Source organism: Desmodus rotundus, chromosome 5 (genome assembly GCF_022682495.2).
Source record: "Desmodus rotundus isolate HL8 chromosome 5, HLdesRot8A.1, whole genome shotgun sequence".
Taxonomy (NCBI): Eukaryota; Metazoa; Chordata; class Mammalia; order Chiroptera; family Phyllostomidae; genus Desmodus; species Desmodus rotundus.
The window spans coordinates 3629806-3651320 of record NC_071391.1 but is presented as its reverse complement, the minus strand read 5'-3'; the positions used below and the strand labels follow the sequence as shown (position 1 = coordinate 3651320).

Below are 21515 nucleotides of genomic sequence, written 5' to 3'. Positions count from 1 at the left end.
AGCTGCCCCCCCACCCCACACAGGTTCCTCTGTGGTTTGTGGGGGAGGCTAAGCTGCCCGCTCTATTCCCTTGGGCACCATGTTGCCCAGGAGGGCGGACTTCAGGCCAGTCCATGGAAGCCGTGGGCAACACCTCCGCCCCTGTCAAATACTGACCTGACAGGTAGTCTCTGAGTCCTGGGGGCAGGACCACTGTCTGAGAGCGGGGACAGTGGGTTTTGTCCTCTGTCCTGGCCTCACGCACAAGATTGCACGGAGCAGCTTTGCCTCCTCCTGGTCCTGTTGGAGCCCCTGCCATCTCTTGCTCTCCTGTGACACCGTCCCCCCTGAATTCCTTCCTGAGATAAGTGGGTATGTGCTCCGGCCGCCATTAGGTGGGAGGGTTCCCAGCTCAAATGTCCACCTCAGTGTGCCTGTGACCAAGAGCCCACCGCCGCCAGGGGGGCCCACAGACCCCAGAGGTGGGACTGGGTACAAGTTTCAGGGAGGCAGAGCCCAAGGGAGGCCTGGCCTGCGCAGGTCTCTGGTTAGAGCAGGGCCGAAACCCAACCCCCTCTTTAAAATGCAGGACGGCCCTTCCCTAAAATAACACAGCCACAACCGCAGCCTCTGCGCACAGCCCTGGCCACACTGCTCTCCTTCGGAAGTGGATTTTCCTCCGTGGAATGTGGCCCGGCCTGTGGCCGAGCACAGGACTCTGTAGGAGCACGTCCACGCCAGCCTGTCTCTGGCGACCGGGCAGCGCGCCGATTCCCCATTTAAGGAAACCAGCCGCCTCTGTTATGAAACTCGGGGGAAGGAATTTGAATTATGCTCCTTGCGGAGGTCCCGAGCCTTCGCATTTGCTGGCCTGTCCTGTTGGCCACAGCGGAGTGTACAGGGAGGCTGCGAGGGGGTCGCTCTGATATTGATCCTCCGGTGCCTTCTCTGCAGCTGGGCTGCGGGGCCCTGTCCAGGCTGTGGGGAGAGTACGGTGGGGGTGGGGTGGGGGGCGCTCTGTGCACCAGGCGGCGGGAGCCTTTGCCGAGCTGGCCAGCAGCACCTGCACGCCTCGGGCTGCCAGGAAACGTGCACACGCTCCCGGGCCTGCTGGCAGAGCGCTGAGTCATGTGATGGCCGGGATCTGGCCCTCACCAGAGGACTGGCCTGCGCTCCCAGAGCTGCCGCGGGCCTGTGACCCCCGTTGTGTTCTCACCAGATCCATAAGTGACAGTGAGAGAGGCTGTTTGGAGAGGTGCTCTCTCCTGTCTGTCCCCACTGGGGCTGGGGAGCTGGGTGACAACAGCTGGGTGCAGTTGGCCACCATACAGGGAGGAGGGTACATTTTATACGAAGTCCCTTCTCATTTTCAAGCTTGTCACAGGAAGCTGGTGATGAGGTTGGCTCCGAAATGACACCCCCTGGGAAGCTGGCATGGCCCCATGGGTGGGGTGGCCCCTGGGGCACCTATAGCTCCCACTGTCACAGAGTTCCTGTGGGGACAGGTGGCAGCTGTATGTAGAACATTTTCCCTCTCCCGATGGACAGAGACCCCCGAAGGACGAGGCCGGGCTCGCTCTCTCATGTCCCTGTGGACCACACTGGTCTGTGTCCCCGCTGGACGGGAGGCCCTCGCCGGGGATGGCGCAGCTGGCTCCTGGGCGCGCCTGCCGTCCCAGCCGGGTCTCTATGCTGACACCCTGGGTCTGGCATGAACAAGCTGCCTGTCTCTGCAGCCGTCACTCAGGCTGAGGGTGACAGGGTTATTGATGGCTGGGATCCGTGCCCACCCCTGGAGATAGGGACCGGGAGTTCCATGCACCATGAGTGAGAGAGGGGCTCCTCAAACCTGGCACTGCCCCCCTTCTCTGTGCAGAGACTCCGGGCAGACACCCTGCCTGGCAAGTAGGATAGTCTCTGGGCGCTGGTAGCATTTGAACTTGTCACTCTGGATGCCCGGTGTCACAGCATATTGTCTTTGTTTACTTGGTGGGACGTGAAATGGGGACACCTTTAAGGAGGAAGTCTTCACGGAGGTGGTGGTTTCGTGTGGGTGGGCGCCCCTCACTGGAGACTTGAACAGGTGATGAGCAGGGCCAGGCCTTTCACAAACCCACCTGGGAGCCCCTGCCGGGATGTGTCCCTGCTCACCTCCCGTGGTGCTGGGTTGTTTTTTTAATAGACTTCACTTAAAAAAAATTATTTGTAGAGAAGGAAAAAGAGGGAGAGAAACATCAATGTGTGGTTGCTTCTCATACACCACCCTGCTGGGGACCTGGCCCGCAACCCAGGCATGTGCCCTGACTGGGAATTGAACCGGCGACCCTTTGGTTTGCAGACCGGCACTCAGTCCACTGAGCCACACCAGCCAGGGCAAGACTTCACTTTTCAAAGCAGTTTTAGGTTCACAGCAAAAGTGAGGGGCAGGTAGCCCTGCCTGGTGTGCTCGGTGGGTTGGGTGTCATCCTGCAAGCGAAAGGTCACCGGTTTGATCCCCAGTCAGGGCACATGCCTGGGTTGCGGGTTCAGTCCCTCTTTGTTCTCCCTCCCTTCCCCTCTCTCTAAAAATAAAGAAAATCTTTTAAATAAGCTAGAGGGGAAGTAGAGAGTTCCTGTATTCCCATGCAGGTTCTGTGGGATTTGACACAGGTATGGTGACACGTATCCACCACTGTGGTATCGGACAGAGGAGCTTCACTGCCCTGAACGTCCTTTGTGCTCCGCCTCCCCCCACCCCCCGGCCCCTGAGCCCCTGGAGCCCCTGAGCCCCTGAGCGTTTTACTGTCTCCATGGTTTTACCCCTTCTAAGAATGTCATATGGTTGGAATCACACAGTATGTAGCCATTTCAGACTGGCTTCTTTCACTTAATATACTTTTAAGGTTCTTCCGTGTGTTTTCTTAGCTTAATAGCTCATTTCTCTTTAGTGCTAAATCATATTCCGTGCCACATGTCTTTAACTGTCTGTAATAGGTCCATTTACAGCACCTTCACAGTCGCAAGAAATCAGATACAGTTCAAATGCCCAGCATGCAGTTACTTAAGTAATTCATAGTAGCGATTGCCATCAAAAGAATAAGGAGGATTTCTGTAGGTAAAAAGATGGGGTGTCTGGAATAGATTACTAACGGAGAATAATTGGAAACAGTGTATTTTGACTACTGACCTTTGTTAAAAATTAGTACGTTACTAACTGCTTAGAAAACCGATCAGAACCAATATTACCACAGACCCTAAACATCGGTTATCTTTGATGACTGTGATTTTCAGACAAAGTCACTGTTTCCTGTTTGCATCCACGGAGACAGAAAGTAAAACCGAAGAGCAGACCTGCTTACTCTTTCTCCTCTGCCCCCCTCGTTAGGTACATGTACTGGACAGACTGGGGGGAGACCCCCCGGATTGAGCGGGCGGGGATGGACGGCAGCACCCGGAAGGTCATTGTGGACTCAGACATTTACTGGCCCAACGGGCTGACCATAGACCTGGAGGAGCAGAAGCTCTACTGGGCCGACGCCAAGCTCAGCTTCATCCACCGGGCCAACCTGGACGGCTCGTTCCGGTAAGTGGCCCGCAGTTGTGGGCCCCCACCGTCCCCACTCTGCCCCCGCTGCCACAGGGCCTCGGGCAGTCCTAGCGGGGCGTTGGTAAGTGTCCTCAGCTGAGGTCCATTGTCTCGTGCCTGAACCGTGGGGGTCTGAGGGACTCAGGACCCTTCAGAGTGCAGAATAGTAATAACAGTGTACACACACCGCGTCTAACCTCACACCCCAAGCAAGGTCTGGGGCGGCATCTGCCATCGACCGCGTGAACATTTTTACAGCAAAATGTAAAGCGTGCATTTGAAGTGAAATCGAGAAGACGATGAATAGCTTCACATCCACGCACAAGCTTTGCCGTTAAGAGGAGCAGAAAACTCTTCCAGTTTTCAGACTTTTGGGTTTGCAGACGAGGGAGTGTGGACCTAAAGCCCAAGGTTCTGACCAGGTTTTTAACAGCTCCCTGCACCCCTGCTCTCCCCCAGCACACGAGCACCCTGAAGGCAGGCACAGGGTCGGTCGTGACGTTCACGGCATCCCCCGGTCTTGCCGGAGGGCCTGACACATAGTCCGTGCTCAGTAGAGTGGGTTGGGTGATGAATGAACATAAAGGACTTTTCCATCTTGGGCAGGTGTTCTTGGAGCTTTCTGGTCAGCTTAGCTCAGGGTCCCCCTACCTCATTATGCTCTAGGTGTAACCAGACACCGCCTGCTGGGCTCCTGGCTGGCTGGCCACAGGTGGCCAGTACACTTCCTGATCGTGCCCGGGGCAGCTCGGGTGGAAGTATGGTCTGCTGGGGGAGAGGGCAAGTGTGGGAGCCAGCCACCATGCTCGGCCCCTCCTGACTGTGACCGTGGCTGGGTCTTGTCCGTGCTTTGAGCCTGGGGGTCGTGCGTGACAGCGGGGGCAGTGATGACACTCTCCAGCGGGTTTACAGGGCCGGTGGGGCAGTGCACGCAACACTGGGGGCACGGTGCCTGTGCACGTGAGTGCTCAGTGCGGCTGGCGTGTCGGGGCCGACAGGAGGCCGGGCAAGGTGGCTGGAGCTGCGTCCTGGGAGGAGGGGCGAGGTGGGCGCAGCGCACCGAGGCCTGGCGCCTCTGGCCGAGCGAGGCAGGGCTTGGGGAGGTAGAGCAGCCCCCCAAAATGACTGGTCTCGGCGTCTCTGATCAAACTGTGGCAACATCGTGGAAAAGTTTGGGGGTTCCTCAGAATGTAAACGTTGAATTAACATGTGACCCCAGCAATTCCACTCCTAGGTGTATCCCCAAAGATCTGAAAGTGGGCATTGAGATAAATGTTAACTCGTAGCCCCGAATTGTTCGCTTTGAAATGGCTGATTCTGTGTCAGGGGACTCTCACCGCAGTAGGTTGTTGAAAACACTGAGAAAACAGGGAGATGGTTACCTGCGGTCGGATGAAGAAGGGGCGTGAGCTTGTGGTGCTGGGCGCTCTGCGTGAGAGCCCTGCCCCCGGAGCCTTTGGTAGGGGGAGGGTCCTTAAGGTCATTGTCACAGACACACTGGCTCTTCTGGTTTGCTGGGCGTGGTAAATACGTGGACGAGGAAGTCCTTTTCTTGTGTTGTTCCCAAGTGAATTTACTCTGAAGTGATTCGCTGTTGGCCTCCTGGGGATGAGCACGTCCGTTTGTCCCATCTGTATTAAGCTGTTGGTGCATCCGGGCAGGACAGGCGTGCCTGTCCCCAGGTGTGGCTTCCTCCCTGCCACTTCCTCCTCCTCTGTGAGGCACTTGGCCAGCCGCTGCCGTTCTAGAAACAGGTTGGACAGGGAACAGCTGTATGTGCGGGGTCCCCCCATGTCGCTGTTGGGTGGCGGGGTGCCAGCGGGGTTTGGAAGGCACCCTGTGTCCCCGGGAGAGGGTCCCCGGCTCGCTCCGCCCTGTGTTACTCTGCTCTGTCCCAGCTACTGTCGGTGGGACGCGGTGATGGGTGCCGGGGGACCGCGGGCCCTGACGGCTCCTCCTCCGCCTCCCGCACCTGCAGGCAGAAGGTGGTGGAGGGCAGCCTGACGCACCCCTTCGCACTGACGCTGTCTGGGGACACCCTGTACTGGACCGACTGGCAGACCCGCTCCATCCACGCCTGTAACAAGAGGACCGGGGAGAAGCGGAAGGAGATCCTCCGCGCTCTCTACTCTCCCATGGACATCCAAGTGCTCAGCCCCGAGCGGCAGCCTTACTGTGAGTCGGGTGGGTGGGTGTCTTCCCCCTACGGGGCCCGGGGTCCGGGGGGGCCGACCCTCAGGCTACTGGAGGGGAAGCGGGTGCTTGCTGGAGCAGAGCGGGGTGTGTGGTGTGCAGCTGTGGGCTGGGCAGTGACTTGGCTTGGGCGTCTGCAGAGCTGGCCCCGCTCTGCCATCCTTGGAGGTCACAGAGGTTCCCAGGGACGGTTGCCCTGTTTGCAAGGCCCAGCGGAAGTTGCAGACTTATTAATGAACATCTGCTCTGAGTCGAGGTCCTCAGTCTAGGGTCCCCGAAGGGGAAGGCCTGGAAAGGCACAGGTTCGGGGCTCCTGTGACAGGCAGCCGGGGGGACCAGGGTGCTGGGCTCACCTGCTCCCATGGGGACCAGGGCAGGGGTTTGTGGCCACAGTGCTGTAGAAGGTTCAAACTTTGAACGTAAGAGTGGGGCCCAGGAGCACCCGCTTTTAGCAGCGAGAGGAAGGAGGTGCTGTGTGGACGGACGTCATGGTCCTTACGTCCACGCTCGGGCGGCCCACACGTGCAGGGCGGTGGCAGTGAGGGGCAGCGCCTCCAGCGAGTGTCTCTAGTTATCCACGGGCAGAGGAATGTTCCAGCAGTAGTTCAGTTCAGCTGCATATTGCTCGTGGAAGGGCTGGGGACAATGAGAAGCATTGTCATCAGTTCTGAGGGACTGAGGGGCTTAGCCCTGTGTCCAGGGGTGGCCTCCAAGCCTCAGGGCAGACCCTTCAGGGTCCAAACACGCTGCAAGGACAAGACAGGCCTCTGGTCCAGGAAGCCACCGTCTCAGGGGTCTCTGTCATTACCCCACGGGCAGGTTCTGAGATCCCACCGGGGAAGGCTGAGGGCAGCCTTCATGGAGGAGGTGTCCTTTGTGGGGCCCTGAAGGAGACGAGGGAGGGTGGAAGGATGCTCACACCCGGCCCGGAGGGTGGCTGGGAGAACTGGGAGGAACTGGTGCGGCTGAAGGCCGGGCGTGGTGGGAGTCAGTAGCGAGGTGGGACGGAGTGCCCTGGTGATGGTCTGGCGCCACAGGGGGGCGGTGTGTGGGTAGATGGACACACCGGGGCTTCCAGGGGACAAGGACGTGGGGTACTACTTGTTTAGAAAGAAGTGGTGGGGGCGGGTCACGGGCCCGGTTCTGGAACTTTCTCTCACCAGTCCACACGCAGTGTGAGGAGGACAACGGAGGCTGCTCCCACCTGTGCCTGCTGTCCCCGAGGGAGCCTTTCTACACGTGCGCCTGCCCCACCGGCGTGCAGCTGCAGGACGACGGCAAGGCGTGCAAGGCAGGTGAGACGCAGGGCAGGGTGCTGGCTGGGGCCGGGACCCCCGTGGAGACTGACGTGGAGAAGGTGTCCCTAGTGGGAACTTTTCAAGCACAAGTTCAGTTGATTTCTCCCCCACGCGCCCTTTTTCTCCTTTGCTTTGGGTATTTTGTCACCTTTTTATCCTCCCCCTTGATCTTCAGGTGGTGCTTCAAGGACTGACACTGACTGTTTTAGCAAAGGGTCGCCTGCAGTGGTGCCTGAGCCTCTGTTCTCGGGGGCCGGTGCAGGTGCAGGGCGTGCTCCTCTGGAGATGGTGCCAGGCCAGGCGTCGGTCTGTTCCTGGGGACGTCCAGGGCGTGGCTCTGCTGGGCAGCTCCCAGGCGGACTTGGGCCTGGACAGCGAGGGGGGTAGGGAGACAGGAAGGCAGTCGCCGCCTCTGTGCCCAGTCCTAATCGGGGGAAGCGAAGGGAGGGCAGGGGGCTTCCTGGGTGGGCTGGCTTGTGCCACGGGTCGCATGGGTAGGGGTTCTGGGGCCAGGGTCTGAGGTGAGCAGCCCCCCCAGCCACACTCTGTCTGCTCTGCCTGTGGCTTCCAGCCTGTCACCTGCTGCCTGAGGGCTCCAGGTTCCACCCGGCCTGGTTTCCTGGCCCCTCTGCTGCGGTGGGCCAGGGTCTGTGGGTGGTCCTGTGGTTGTGCCGGGGGCGGGGTCTTTTGCTTCCGTGAAGATTGGCTGTCACACCAAAGGGTGTGTTAGCGGTGCCCTGTGCTGGCCCTGGCAGCATCCCCCTCGAAGGGCCTCGTTTTCCCGGGTGGCCGTGGGAGGGTCCTGTGTGGTGGCGGGAAGTCATTAAGAGGACATGTTGCCACCGTTTGGGAACTGGGGACGAGGTGGGCCCAACCCACATGGCCGTTTTAAAGTGAGTTTCTGGCCGTTGGGAGCATGCCGTAGAAACCGCCGGAAGGGCGCCGCATTCACACCTTCAGCAGGTGTCCGAGGAGTCCCTGCTGGGTCCTGGGTCCTGGCCTGACGCAGCGAGTGGCGCTGACCAGCACTGACGAGCACCCTGGCTCCTGGGGCTCACACCGGAACCCAGGAGGCAGGTGGGCAGGCGGGTAGGGTGGGGAGACTCCAGTGAGCTGGGGAGTTATTTGGTGTGTCAGGCAGCAGAGTGTGAGTTGGCAGCCCAGCCCCTCGGACCCTTCTGGGCCCCTTGCTGTTTTCTGTTCACCTTGGCCTCTCAGGTGATGCTGGGGGAGAGCTGGGCCTGAGGCCCAGGAGGACCAGGCATGTTGGCTCGGGCAGCTCGGACACTCCAGGGTTGGGACTAAGTGGGTTCAGGGTGGACGGTGGACACTGAGAGGGAGGAGCAGCTCAACCAGTTTGGATTGATGCTGTCATTTTACACAGGAGAGAGCTGGATGGGGTCGCCTTCTGGGGTCACTGTGGTGAGTGGCAGAGTAGGTTCTAGAAGGTGGGGCCTTCTAGTTCTCAGAGGCCTGGCCTGGCTGCTGCTTCTGTCTCGAAGGAAGGTGATCGGATAGCTGATGTCTCCTGGCTTGGCCCTGGCAGGGCAAGTCCCCGGCCTCCCTCCAGGGTGTGCCAGGCGCCCTCCCCCCCCCCCCCCCCCCGAGGGGCAATCCCGGCTTCGAACACTCCGCCAGAGAGCGCTCAGGTGTCGCTGACTGGAAATGCTGACACATTTTGAACAAGGGGCCCGTCTTTTTGTTCAGCAGTGGTCTCTGCTGGTGGTGCGGCGGGTCCTGCTTGGTGTCGCTGAGAAGCTCGGGGATCTGGAGCTAGTCTGTCAGTGCTCCCATGCGTCTCTGCTCCTTTTCCGTGTTTGTCTGTGTCTCACTGGACTTCACCGCAGGAGCAGCTGCGGTTTGTATGTACGTTCCAAAAACGGGAGTCACGGTGCCTGAAGAGCATTTGAACCTGCTTCCCCGGTCGGGCGTTTTTCTGTTGTTCTTTCTTCGTTGTTCCCCCAGGAGAACGCTGGCTTGGGCCTGACCCTGGACTCAGAGAGACCTGGATCTGGTGTCAGGTGCTGCATTGATTGGTGATGCCTGCCCGAGCCCTGTGTTAGATCGGCTTGTGATGTCTGCTCAGGGAGAGGGATGGGTGTAGCTGGTTGCCGCTTGGCTGCCATCTCTGCCCACTTTGGGTGTTCAGAGCCAGACTGCATGTGGACATTTGGGGGAGGAGTGGGGGGACGTGACTCCCCTCACCACCCCTGAAAAGGTGGATTGTGCAGAAGTGCCTGGCAAGTCCCTCACCCCATGGGGGACTTGTGCAGGCAGCTTTTGAGAAGTGGCCCGAGGAGGCCCCCTCATGCATCAGAATTCCTGGAATGGGGTGTGGACCCTAATAGCATCCCAGAGGCACGGCCTAGTGAAGTGGAGTAGCTGGAGAAGCTGGAGTTCCAGGAGGGACTTGCCCAGGCCACCCTGGGGTGCAAAGTGCTAATAGTCACCTGGGGTTGGACAGTGACTAGGGCCTTGTCACTCTGTACCTCTCTTCCTCATCTGTGAGATGGGGTCACAGAGCACCCCCTGCCCAGGGAAGCTGTGGAGGACCCAGTGTGGTAACAGGAATGGAAAGCTCCTGTGCAGGGTCCCCAGCGCGAAGTGGGTGCCCAGCGCAAGGTGGGTGCCCAGTAGATGGCAGTCGCAGCTGCCATTCATGCCTTTGGCATCTCCTTGCCTTGCCGGGCTCAGGGAGCTGGGACGGGTGTGCTGGAGCCTTGGTGTGCCCATGCCCTGGGGGTGGGCCAATTTCTTTTCCAACCAGAGGAGGCAGAGGCTATGGGCTCACATGCACTCTGGCCTCCTCGTGGTTCCCAGCGTTCTGTAGTTGGGGCCTCTCAGCCCTGCCCATGGCTGAGCCCTTTTGAGGGTATTGCATTCTTTCTGCCAATGTTAAATGTGCATCCCCATGTTCAGGCACAGAGCAACCCTGGGGAGCCCTCTGCCTCGGGGAGGCAGTGCAGGGGGCAGAGTAGAGGAGGCAGCCTGGCCAGGAGGGCTTCCTGGAGGAGGTGTCATGGGTGGGGAGGCTCTTTGTTGGGGAGTTGACACTGGCCCTGGCAGGGTAGAACTGGTGGATTAGCAGCAAAGCCTGCCTGCCCTTGGGGGAAGTGTTGGGGGAAGGGGAGGCGCTGACCCATAGCACCCAGCCTCCTTCAGGGGGGACAGCGAGCCTGCAGACTCCCCTAGAATTCAACAGCTCAGGGCAACTTTCCCTGCCTGGTTTTGTGAGAACTGTTTTCGCTGCCCCCCACCCCCATCTGTGAAGGACACTTACAAATAAGTTGGAGAATGCCAAGTGCGCAGAAGAAACGTATTTGTTGTCATTCCGAGGGTCTGGTTTGGGTGGGGGTGCGGGCCAGAGGGAGGGGGGCAGTCTGCAGAGGCAGCTCAGCTCGGGGACTGTTTTTTATGCTGTCTTGCGTCTTCGCCTTCACCCCAGATGCCTGGTCTGGGGAGCTCTGTCAGAAGGAGGGGCAGGCTCCCAGGAGACAAAGGGGATGGGAGGGAGTCTTGCTTTGCATGAGAATGTGACTCTCGGTTCTGTGCTTTCATAGGACCGATTCCCAGTAAAGGCCTGGCTGGTTCTGGGGTCTGGAGGGGCCTCTGTAGCCCTGGCCCCATTCAGAGCTGTGCTCCAGGGGCAGCTGGGGGGCGGGAGGGTGAGCAGAGTTTTCTAGGAGTTTTAGTTTGAGTTGAGAAAAGCCCCAGAGGCCTCTCAAAAGCATTTCTCCTTGGTAGCTTTCTGGAAATTCGAGGTGGTCCGAAACCATCTCCATATTCCTTAATCCTGGGGGGTTGGGGCATGAATGAGAGACAGACCTGGCCATTGGTGGACTTTCCATCTGTTTGGAGGGGACGGACAGCACGTCAGAGACGGGACCACGCACGAAGCCTGAATGGGGTCCGAGGGCTTCAGAGGTCACAGAGAGCGATGACCCCACCTGCACATTGGGGCTTGGGGTGCAGTCTCCCGTCCCCCAGTTCTTCTCTTTTTTCCCTGTCCCTCCCAGGAGAAAAGAGGTTCTTATTCTTTGCTACAAAAAGGCACGTTGAAGACAAAGGTTTGATTAAAAAGCCATGGCCCTGTCACCTGAGCCCCGGTGCTGTTTCCCTCGCCACAAGGGGCCGCCCCAGCGGCGGGCATCTGCTGGTGTGTGCAGCTTTGCGTTCCAGTGGATGGAGTGATCCGGGGCATGTGGGTTCTGTTGGTGATGTGCAGGGTACCGACTGTGAAAATCTGGGGGTAGCAGCTGGTAACGGGCAAAAGGAAGAACCGAAGCACTGAATCCAGTCGCTGCCGATGGCGGAGCTCTGAGGTCCCAGTGGGCAGAGTCCAGTGTAGCTGCCTAGCCGGCCCGAGGGAATAGAACTCGCAGAGGGCTGCCAGCTCTCGGGGAGTCTTCTGAGGCTGGAGTGTCCTCTGGGAGGATGGAATTTAGGGTCTGGTAAAGGAGGCCCTGGGGCGGCCTGGGGATCCTCTTGGCTGCAGAGTAGGTGATGTCCAGAGTCCCAGGGGCTGAAGAACCGAGGGCACGTAGTGAGGGCTAGGAGGCACCCTGAGATGGAGGAAGGGGCTGTGCTGGGCGGCTTCCCCTGTTGGGGAGGGCGGAGGGTGTTGCAAGTGATACTCGGTACAGGTGACAGGGCCTCGGTCCGAGGTGGAGCGCCTGCCAGACTTGTGGCGGTGAGGAAATAGTCTCAGGAGTCCAGCTGCTCCTGTTCGGTCGTGTGATGGCTTTCACGTGACTAGCCGCCGTCTACCGTACCTCGACTCACATTCTGGCTGTGTGACCTTCGGAAAATGACTCAACCTCTCTGTGCTTCAGTGTCTTTACCTGTGGAAGGAATGTTGCTAGGACGCGATTTATGGGGTTGTTGGGACGAAGGCTTGGCTGAGCCAACATAGATGAGCCGTGTCTGCCCAACATAGATGAGCCGTGTCTTGACCTTGAACTTGCAGCCAGGCAGGCAGTCGGGTTTGATGCCAGAAGAGCCAATCTTCCCCGAATGTTTGGAATCAGAGGGAGATACAGAGGCCGGGTGGTGTCAACAAGAGTGAGTGCAGGCGGAGGGAGATGGGGCCAGTGGGGGAGGGGCCGAGGGTGAGGTGTGTGTCCCTGGTGCTCTGGGCTGTGTGGCTCCCTGTGGGATGAAGGCTGGCACTGGGCTGGGAGGGATTTGGGGTCCAGGGCGGGGGCCCAGCTGTGTCAGAATTCCTCAGACCCTTCCGTCACATCGAGGCTCCCCGGCCCCACCCAATCCGAGTCTCTGCAACAGGGGCCAGGAGTGGGAGGCAGAGGGCCGACTCTGCACTTGACAGGCGCCCAGGGTGGGTGAGTGGGCAGCAGGTCGGAACCTCGGGCCCAGCAGGAAATGTCTCGGCAAAGCAGGCCAGGGCCAGGGGCATGATTTTGGATTCCTGGGACTCTCCCTCCAGGCGTCTGCTTCATGGAGTTGAAAATGACATTTTTGTGATGTGTGAGAACCCTACTTTTTCCTGACTTTGAGTAAATGAAAGCCAGCCCTGTATAGGGAGTCGGTGCCTTCCCTAAGGAAGGGGCTGAGACGGTGGTGATGCTTGGACCCCAGTGACTGGGGGGACTGACGTCCCAGAGTGTGCACGCGTCCCCCTGGGTGGGGAGGATGGAATGGGGGGATCCTCTGGCCGCCGAGCGCCAGTGGAGTGGGCTGCTTACATCAGCCCTCTGAGCTGCAGTTTCCCTGCCCATGAAATCGGACAGCGGGGTAAGTTCCCCTAACACGCCTGGGCTGTGACGTGCTGTCCAGGATGCCCCTGTGGGGTCCCTGCAGATCGGGCATGAGACTGGGGACTCCCTTCTTTTGAGCTCAGGGTTCATTGTCTCAGGTCCCCAGGGCCCTCCCAAAGTGGCCCTGGTGAAAGGTCCTGAGGTTAGGGACTAGGAAGGAAGTCAGAGCAAGTGGCCCCAGCTCTGCCAGGGGATGGGGGAGACTTGGGGTGCCCAGTGACTCTCGTCCCAGGAAGCTAGCATGCAGGGAGCCCTTCCGGGCCAAGCCTCGATCCCACGTGCCCTCCAGCTCGGCCTCCCCGCCCCCTCTGTAGCAGCCGCTGCGACTGAGGCGCCCAGCTGGCTTTGCTTTTCCCCATGTTTTTCCAATTATGTGGAATGGGCTAAAAACAGCAGTAGCGGGGCCTTATTTGGGAGTTACCACCACGGTCCAAGGAAGCCTGCTGCCTCCCTCGCTCGGCCCTCTCAGCAGCCGGCTCTTTGTGGGATGTGCCCCTGTTGTTTTGACTTTTGTCCCCACACGTTCCTCATTGCTGGGGGCTTTCTGGGCAGTGCGCTCCCGGCTCCAGGCCTGAACGACCTGAGCAGGTGGCTCGTGGCAGTGTCCACACCATGCGTGTGGTTCCACCGCCCAGGGTGGCCGGGCCGGGCCGGGCTGGGGTGGGTTCTCTGTCCCCCACCCAGGCCGTGGCTGCTGGTGGGGCAGGCAGGAGGCTCTGAGTGGTGATTTACGGGTCTGCCTGCCCCACCTCGTCAAGAAGTAGTTTTAACAGATGTTCGCAGGGACAGGAAACAAAAAGACAGGGTGGGGGCGGGATGCAGCCCAGGCGGTGGGGGTGGGGAACAGAGGCGTCACTGTCAGTCTGACGAGCAGACTGACAACTGGCCGACGTCTCCAAGCCCCCCTCATTGCACCCGTCTGTCCTGGCGGATTAGCTGTGGCTCAGGGCTGAGGAATAAGGAGCACATTTGTTCCCAGTCTGGCCGTCTTGTCACTTATCAGGGAAGTGGGTCAAAGGGAGAAGAAAGGAGGCCCTTGTGACGGCTGCTTTGCTGCCTGGGCTGTGATTGGCCTTGACTGCAAACAGGAGGCAGCTGCTGTTCTCAGCTGCGGACCGTGAATTTCTCATAGCGAGAAAATCAGACTGCGCAGTCCCAGGAAGTGGGATGACAAGCCCGGGCACTAACTCGTGTTTCTTGGGAAACCGAGGTATAACGTGCAGACAATGAAGTGCACAGATTCGAAGTGTATGTTTTGATTAGCTTTGACAGTTGTGTAAGTCTGTGTAAACACCACCCCAGCGCAGACACGGAGCCTTTCTACCACCCAGAAACGCCCCCCACCCCGCCTGCCTCGCGCCCACTCTGCAGCGGCAGGCAGCCGCTGTCCTGACTTCCATCACCGGGGATGGGCTTCACTTGTTCCGGAACGGCACAGAAATGGAACCACAGAGCACGTGCGCTTTTGTGTCTGAGCCCGAGACAAACTTTTAGGTCCAACAGAAGCGGAGTGAAGAGCATGCTGCGGTCTCAGGAGACAGATGTGTGGGAGCTGCAGGACAGGCCCACTCTGCCCGGCCAGCTCTCTGTGGCCACCCCACATGGGTCCCACCCTGCCCCCACCAGCTTGTCCGGTGTGCCCCTTGCTCTTGCAGCCGAGCCCAGCCTCAGCCTGGCTGCAGACGTCCCCAGAGCTCAGGTGTCCCCCCTGCTTCAGAGTCAAGTTCTAGGCTCACAGGGTCCGAGTCCCGGCGGAGCCCCACGCTGCCCAGAGGAAGTCCCCACTGGCCCAGGCATGCCCGGTCGCTGCTTGCACCTTGTGGTGTCTCTGGATTGGGTGATGGCTGCACTCGCCCTGTCTAGGTGCTGGTGACCGTGCCTTGTGCCTCTGCCCCTCCAATTCCATGGGCCCTGGGGGTGGTGACCAGGGCCTCGGTTGGGCTGGGCTGGGCTGGGCTGGGCTGGGCTGATGCCTGGGGCTGCTGGCTAGTCGTCAGAGAGAGGCCAGGAGGGTCTTTTACCCTTTACCTCCTATTCTGATACCTGCCTTGGTGGCTTTCGGGCCGCCTGAACCTGGCCTCAGCCCCGGACGGTGTGGCCCGCACCCCCAGCGAAGTGAGGGATCTTGTTCCTCGGAGACCTGGGAGGAGGAAACAGTTCCATCTCCGAAGGCACCTTATCAGCTGTGAACTGTGTGCAGTTACATCAGACTTCGTGACCCACTGAAGCTCCACCGCTTTTGAGCTTGAGAGGTGGCATTTCCTTACGGTTCAGCCCACTCCGAGACGTGGGCGTCCGCCACGGGGGCGGGGTGGGCGGCAGCAGTCATCCTCCGGGAGCTGCCTGTCGCACCAGCCCTTTTCTGAGCTCTGTCCTCCTTTGTGGCTGGCAGGGCCCGTGGGGGGTGGGGGCCTTGATGGCCTGCCTCGTGTGCACGGGTGGTCAAGCTCCTGCAAGGCCGTAGAAGAGGGGACCGGGATGGAATTTGAGCCCAGGCAGCCTGGCCCAGCCCCACGCCCTGCCCCATACTACCTGGGCCCCAAGCACAGAGGGGCACACCCGGGCCCCCAGCCACACCGTCTCCTGGAGCCACAGGACAGTGGGTATGACCAGGGAGGAAAGAGGCGCTGCTGTTTGAGAAACGCCCACGGTGTCCCTGGCTCAGAAGGACAGTACAGGCTCCTTGAGGACCCGAGCCACGTGCTGTAGAAGTGGCTCGCAGCCTGCCCCTCACCCAAGTCACCGCCCGTTTCAAAGCTGCGTGCACCGGCATTCCTGAGTCCCAGGGTGGCCCGCCTCTTATTTATTTATTTATTTATCCTCACCCGAGGACATGTTTTCCTTGCTTTCAGGGAGAGAGGAAGGGAGGGACAGTGAGAGACATCGATTGGTTTCCTCCTGTACCTGCCCCCTGGGGCATGGCGCTCACAACCCAGGCACGGGTCCTGACCAGGAATCGAACCTGCGACTTTTTGGTACCTGGGATGCTGCCCAACCAGCTGAGCCCCCCAGCCAGGGCAGGGCTGGGCTGCCCACCTTTAATGTGCCCCCCAGCAAGCCAGCTTTGCTGGTGGGTCTCTGTCTCTCTCTCAAGCCCATCTCTGCCAGGGGCGTGAGGCCTCAGTGCACAGCTCTGCCCCCAGTTCACAGGAAACGTGGCGAGACAGGCCCCCAGGTGCGTGTTTAATGCCACTGGGAGAGGATGTGTGCCAGGGCTGTGGCCTTGGGCTTTGGGGCTCGTGCCTGATCAGGGGACCCTCCCAACCTCCCTGGGTGGGGGGGGCCTGTTCATACCTGAGTTTCACCTGTGTGGGGACAGAAGTCAGGCTGCTTGCTCCAGGTCACTCCGTGGGGAGGCGGGGCTAGGGGCTGAAGTCAGGTGTGACTTCAGCGGTTTGCCTGTGTTGCCTGTGTGGTGAGCAGCCTCTGAGGCTGGGCCGGGTGGGGGCCGTGGAAGCAGGTGGCAGAGGACCACGGGAGGGGCGGCTCCTGGAGACTGGAGGGAGGGGCCGGAGGCAGGGGGTCACCAGGCTGGCCCTGACCTTGCTGCTCTCTGGCCTCTCCAGGCCTCTGGGCACAGAGGTGACCCCTGTTTTAGAGCTGAGCCGGCAGAGGCACCTGCCTGGCCACTCCTGGCAGTGACAGCTTTTCTGTGTACTCGCTGAGAGGCCCGGGATGGGCCACACGGGTGGACAGCTGCTCGGGCCTCAGGTTTCCAGCGGAGCCAGTGCCCGGCCCGGCCACTTCCTCTCTGCCTTGTGACCCTGTGGTCACTCGGCGCGGTTTCCTGGGCCAGGATGCTGGGCTGCGGTCTCAGCTTTGTCCAACCACTTGCCCCAGGGGGGCAGTGGAGAAACCCAATCAATTGCTGAAAAACAAAAATAAGCCGGCTGCCTACCCGCTGTGAGGCTGTTTATGGCCTCAGAGTCTGCAGAGTGGATGGCAGCCCATGCTGGGACCGGGCTGTTCCCACTCAGCTCCAGGCCTGGGAGGAGGCCGAAGGCGGTGCTGCCCGCCGTGGGGGCAGCTGCAGTGGGACAGGGCTGAAGGAGGCCCTGGAGCTGCTGCAGGGCTGGCGGGGGTCCCGGAGGTGGAGAGAGGCTGTTCTCTGCGTGTGTCCCCGGCAAGGGGAGCAGCCAGTAGGAGACATTGCCCTGGGGTGGTGCTTGCCTCAGGGTGGGCCCATCCTTCCTAAGGTGGCTGTGATCTTGGGGCCACAGAGGTTCATCGGGGGCCTGTGGCCATGTCCACTTTATCTGCAGGGCGATAGAGTGGGAGGCTGATGTGGTCAGTCCATGCCCTGGAATGTAGTGTCATTTGCCTCATCACTAACCCCCTTTCCCCCGCTGGCGTGTGGAGGGGAAGAACAGTGAGGACCTTTAAGGTGCCCCCACTCTGGGCTACCTGCTAGCAGGGTCTCCCACCCTGGGCTGTGGGGGCTTAGGCTCCTCTGCCATGTCCCTTCCTTCTCCCATTGCTCTTGCCCCCCCCACGGCTTAGAACCCAGAGGCCTCATGAATTGTCCCCGAGGGGCAATTTGAGGGGGGTCTGGGTTGTTCCTTCCCGGGTACCCAGAGCCCAGACCCGCCTCCTCACCCAGATCTTGAGATCCTCTAAGGAGAACCTCGGGCACCCACCCGTGTCTTCAAGTCTTGGCTTTTTTCTTGTCATAAAGTAACATTTGTTCTCACTGTAGAAAGGAAAACATCATAAAAAATAACAGAGGAAATAAAAACCACCCGTAATTTTGCCACCCAGAGGTCGCCGCTGGGAGTGTCCTGGTGTGTTTCTGGTTCATCTGTTTTCTGTGTGTTTGTTCGGGTCTGGTTCTGTGGGGTCCGTTCATGTCCTGCATGTGGCGCCGTGTCTGACGTCCTCCAGTACCATTCTCTAGCGCTTCCCACATGGGCCCCGCTGCGGGGCACAGAGCCTGGGGCCTGTGCGGCGGCCTGAGCCCCAGCGCCTGCCTTTTTTCATGGTTTGTGTTGTGGGACGTCTGGATTCTTCCCAGCTTTTTGTCTTCCGCTTGGGTTTTACCGTTTTCAAAAAGTGACAGTGATTCTCCATGGCCAGGAATTGGTGACCCTGAGGCCATGTGCATCCCTTGCTGCTGCTTTGGGCTGGGTTCTCAGAGGGGAATGGGCTGGGTCAGAGGGTCCCTGTCCTCCTTGCTGTCCAGGAAGTGTGCCCTGGCAAGTCCTCAGGGAGGCGGGAGCAGGTGGCGCTCACACTGAGTATTAACCGGGTCCTCCCGCCCAAGGTGGGAACCAGGGGCTCCCCTCCTGTTTGCATATTACCAAGTCGGAACCCGTGTTTTGTCTGTCTGCTGTGCTGTTTTCTCCTGCTTATTTGTGTTGATGGTTTTCACCTGTTACTGCTTGGGTTTGGGTGGTTTTCTCATCGACTGATATGCCTTGAAGTTAAGAAGTTCATAGATGATAATGTGGAGCAGTTTTAGGCTCACAGGAGAGTGGACGGGAGAGTCCAGCACCTGCGCTGACGCCTCACCCTTGCTGCACGGCTCCCTGCTCCTGGGTCTTACTCTCCAGTACTGTCAGAGTCACACGCACCTCTCACACGAGGGCAGCAAACCGCTGGTGGCTTGTGCAGCCTGGGAGCGAAGAATGGTTTTTACATTTTTATGTGGTTGCAAAAAAAAAAAAAAAAAAAAAAATCCCAGGAAGAACTATTTGTGACATGGAGAAGTGATAGGACACTCACATTCGGTGTCCATAGAGGAAGTTTGCACACTTTTGCTCGCACACTGTCCGTGGCGGCTTCAGCGCTGCACCGAGAGTGTCACGTGAGTGTGACAGGGACTGTGGAGGCCCCCAGTGCCGGGGCTGGTTACCACCGCGCCCTTTGCCAGAGACGTTCAGGAAGCCCCAGGACTCTCCAGAGACAGCCACTGCGGATGGACACTGGCAGGCTTCCTGCCGGGCTTTCCTTTCGGGGCCCAGAGCTGCCCCAGTGTCCTCAGTGCCAAACCTGCTCAGGGGAACGCTGTGGCCTGTGTGACAACTCAGACTCTCCGTGGGCGTCGGCCCCCATCCCGCCCACCCTGGCCACCCACGGTCCTGGCACTCGCTGGCCTCCACGCTGTTGCTGGGGCTCCTCCTCCTGCCTGGGGCGCCCGCCCTTGATCCTCGCATGGAACTCTTCCTCTCACTTGGCTCCCCGCCCGTTGTGGGGTGAATTCTGAGCCCCTGAAGGGCATGTTGAAGTTTCTACCCTGGGGACCTGGTGATGTGACCTCACTTGGAAGGAGGGTGTCTGCACATGTAAGGAACCGAGTCACACTTGGCCATGGTGGGCCCCACGTCCAACGACTGGCAGTCTCTTAAGAGGGAAGTTCAGATGCAGACCAGCAGGGGTGGAGGCAGTGTGCTGATGGAGGCAGACACTGAAGCCAGTGCAGCCACAAGCCAGGGAGCGTCAAGGGTCGCCAGCCACCACCAGAAGCCGGAAGAGGCAGGAAGGGTCCCTCTCTGGAGCCTGCGCAGGGAGCACGGCCTGCTGGCACCTTGACTTCTGGCTCCTAGGCTGCGAGGGAGTCCGTTTCCGCGGGGGTGAGCCCCCAGTCTGGGGCAGCGTGTTCTGGCCGCTCCTCTCTCTGTCCCATCTTGTCTGCGTGGTCCCATGTGGGAGGTGGGGGTGGGGAGTCGCCACTGGGACTGGGTGGAGGTGGGCGGGAGGGAGTTGAACTGGACGTGTCCGTGACCAGGCTGTCCCTCAGGGCTGCTGTTCTAGTTGGAGAGCAGCCCCTGCCAGGAAGGCCATGCCAGGCCGGGCCCGTGCCCAGCGGCTGTGCTTGGTGCCAGGCAGAGATGCCACCCACTTTCCCTCTTGTGCGCGTGAGCAGGTAGGACAGGACAAAGTCAGGAGCATTCCCCCCACTGCCCCGCCTTCCCTCTCCCCACCAGGAGGAGGCTCCTGGGACTGCTGCGGGGCCAGCCAGTGAGAGGCGGTTTCACTTTCTTTGGCAGCACTGTGAGGAAGGCTATTTGTTTAGACAACCCCAAGGAAAACCATTTGGCCAAACTGTTAGTTTTAAACAGTTTACTTCCCTGGTGTTTAAACAAACTCCCACCCGGCCTCTGTGGCTGGTCGCAGGGAGGGGGTTGGCCCTTCCTCCTCATGGCCCTGGCATGGGGCCCTGCACCCACCCCCGGGGTGGCCTGAGGCCAGGGCTGCTGCTCTGATCTGACCTTGGTACGAACAACCTTGGGGATCACCTGTGGGCAGTAGCCTTGACCTGTGGCCTCAGGGCCCAGGCCATGGGATGTCTGTCTGTGGCCCGCACAGGCCTGGCCCCGGACAGAGCGCCTGGCTTCCTCCCTGCTGGACATGGCCTCCTCAGAGCCTCAGGCCCTCAGGCTGGTGTTCTGGGCTCTGCGTTTTTCTCATTTTCCTTGGCAAAGCTCAAAGAAGAACCTCAAAGGCTCTGCAGCCAAAGGGGTGTGAAAGACCCCCCTTTGGAGTCAATTAACACTCACCAGTGTATCCCAGCATTCAATCACTGGCTCAGCTACAGAGGTTTCTTTCTGAGGGACAGTGATAATGGGGGTCCCTGACGGGGAGGCAGGGGGGCCCGTACTAGAGGCTTTGTGTTGATCGGGTGAGCCGAGGGCTGGAGCCTGGCACACCTTCGCCCTGATGGCTCTGCGCCCGCGGGGCAAACCCTGCCGGAGTCACTGATGGCCACAACCATGTGAGTCCAGAAGCTTTTGGAGCTGGAGGCCCAGCCCCCAGGCTCAGCTGCCCCTGTACCCCAGCTCTCCTTCCTGGCACTGGTTTACTGATGGTCTGGCTCCCTGAAGGTCTCCGCCCTGTGTCCCCAGGGGTACGGATCCCAAGTCTGTTTCTTCCACCCCACCTGCAGCACCTGGCCCAGGGCTTGGCTGAAAGTAGCCAGCCACAGAGGTGGTGGTGGTGTGACTGAGCCGGCTGGGCAGTGCGTCACCCTCGGGCTTCCTGCGTGTGCCAACTGCAAGGGGATGGAAGTGTTCGTGGGACCTTATTTCCCCCTTGCTGCTGTGTGCCCTTAGGCGGGGAGCTCAGCCTCTCTGTGCACCAGGCTCTTCGTCAGTAAACCATCCTCGGGGGCTGGCGTGAGGGCTGGGCTGTTTTGAGTGCTGGTGCTGGAGAGTCACGGGAACGGGTGGGCACCCCAGGCCCCAGATGCGCTTTGGGACCGGGTGTCGGTTTCTGTCGGGACCAGCGTTTCCTGAGGGGCTGGGGTTGAAGTGCTTCTTGAGGTTGAATGGGCTTTGACATATACTCTTTTTTTTTTTAAGCTTTTATTTATTTATTTTTAGAGAGAGGGGAAGGGAGAGAGGAAGAGAGGAAGACAGACATCAATGTGTGGTTGCCTCTTGTGCACCCCCAACTGGGGACCTGGCCCGCAACCCAGGCATGAGCCCTGACGGGGAATCGAACCGGTGACCTTTGGTTCACAGACGGGTGCTCAGTCCATGGAACCACACCTGCCAGGGCTGGCATGCACTCCTACATCCTGCACAGCGAGGCTGCTGACCTCTGCGAGGGTGCCCGACAGCCTCTTTGGAAAGTTTCGTAGGTGTCCTCTTGGCCCTGGGGGCTCCCCACCATCCCCATGGTGGCAGATGAAGCTAGAACCTTCCATGGAGTTTGGTTTATGGTCCCTTTGATGTCAGAGCTAGACAGGGACTCCTATACCATCAGTTT

General features: G+C 59.8%; 1 protein-coding gene across 1 annotated transcript in view; it reads left to right on the top strand.

Moving 5' to 3' along the window:
• The window catches only part of LRP5 (LDL receptor related protein 5), a 91506-nt gene that overhangs the window by 31149 nt on the left and 38842 nt on the right, over positions 1-21515 (top strand). Inside the window, exons 3-5 of the mRNA XM_053923929.1 lie at positions 3344-3541; positions 5523-5719; positions 6901-7032. Coding sequence (XP_053779904.1) covers positions 3344-3541; positions 5523-5719; positions 6901-7032 — 527 coding nt within the window. The remainder of the gene's footprint in view (positions 1-3343; positions 3542-5522; positions 5720-6900; positions 7033-21515) is intronic.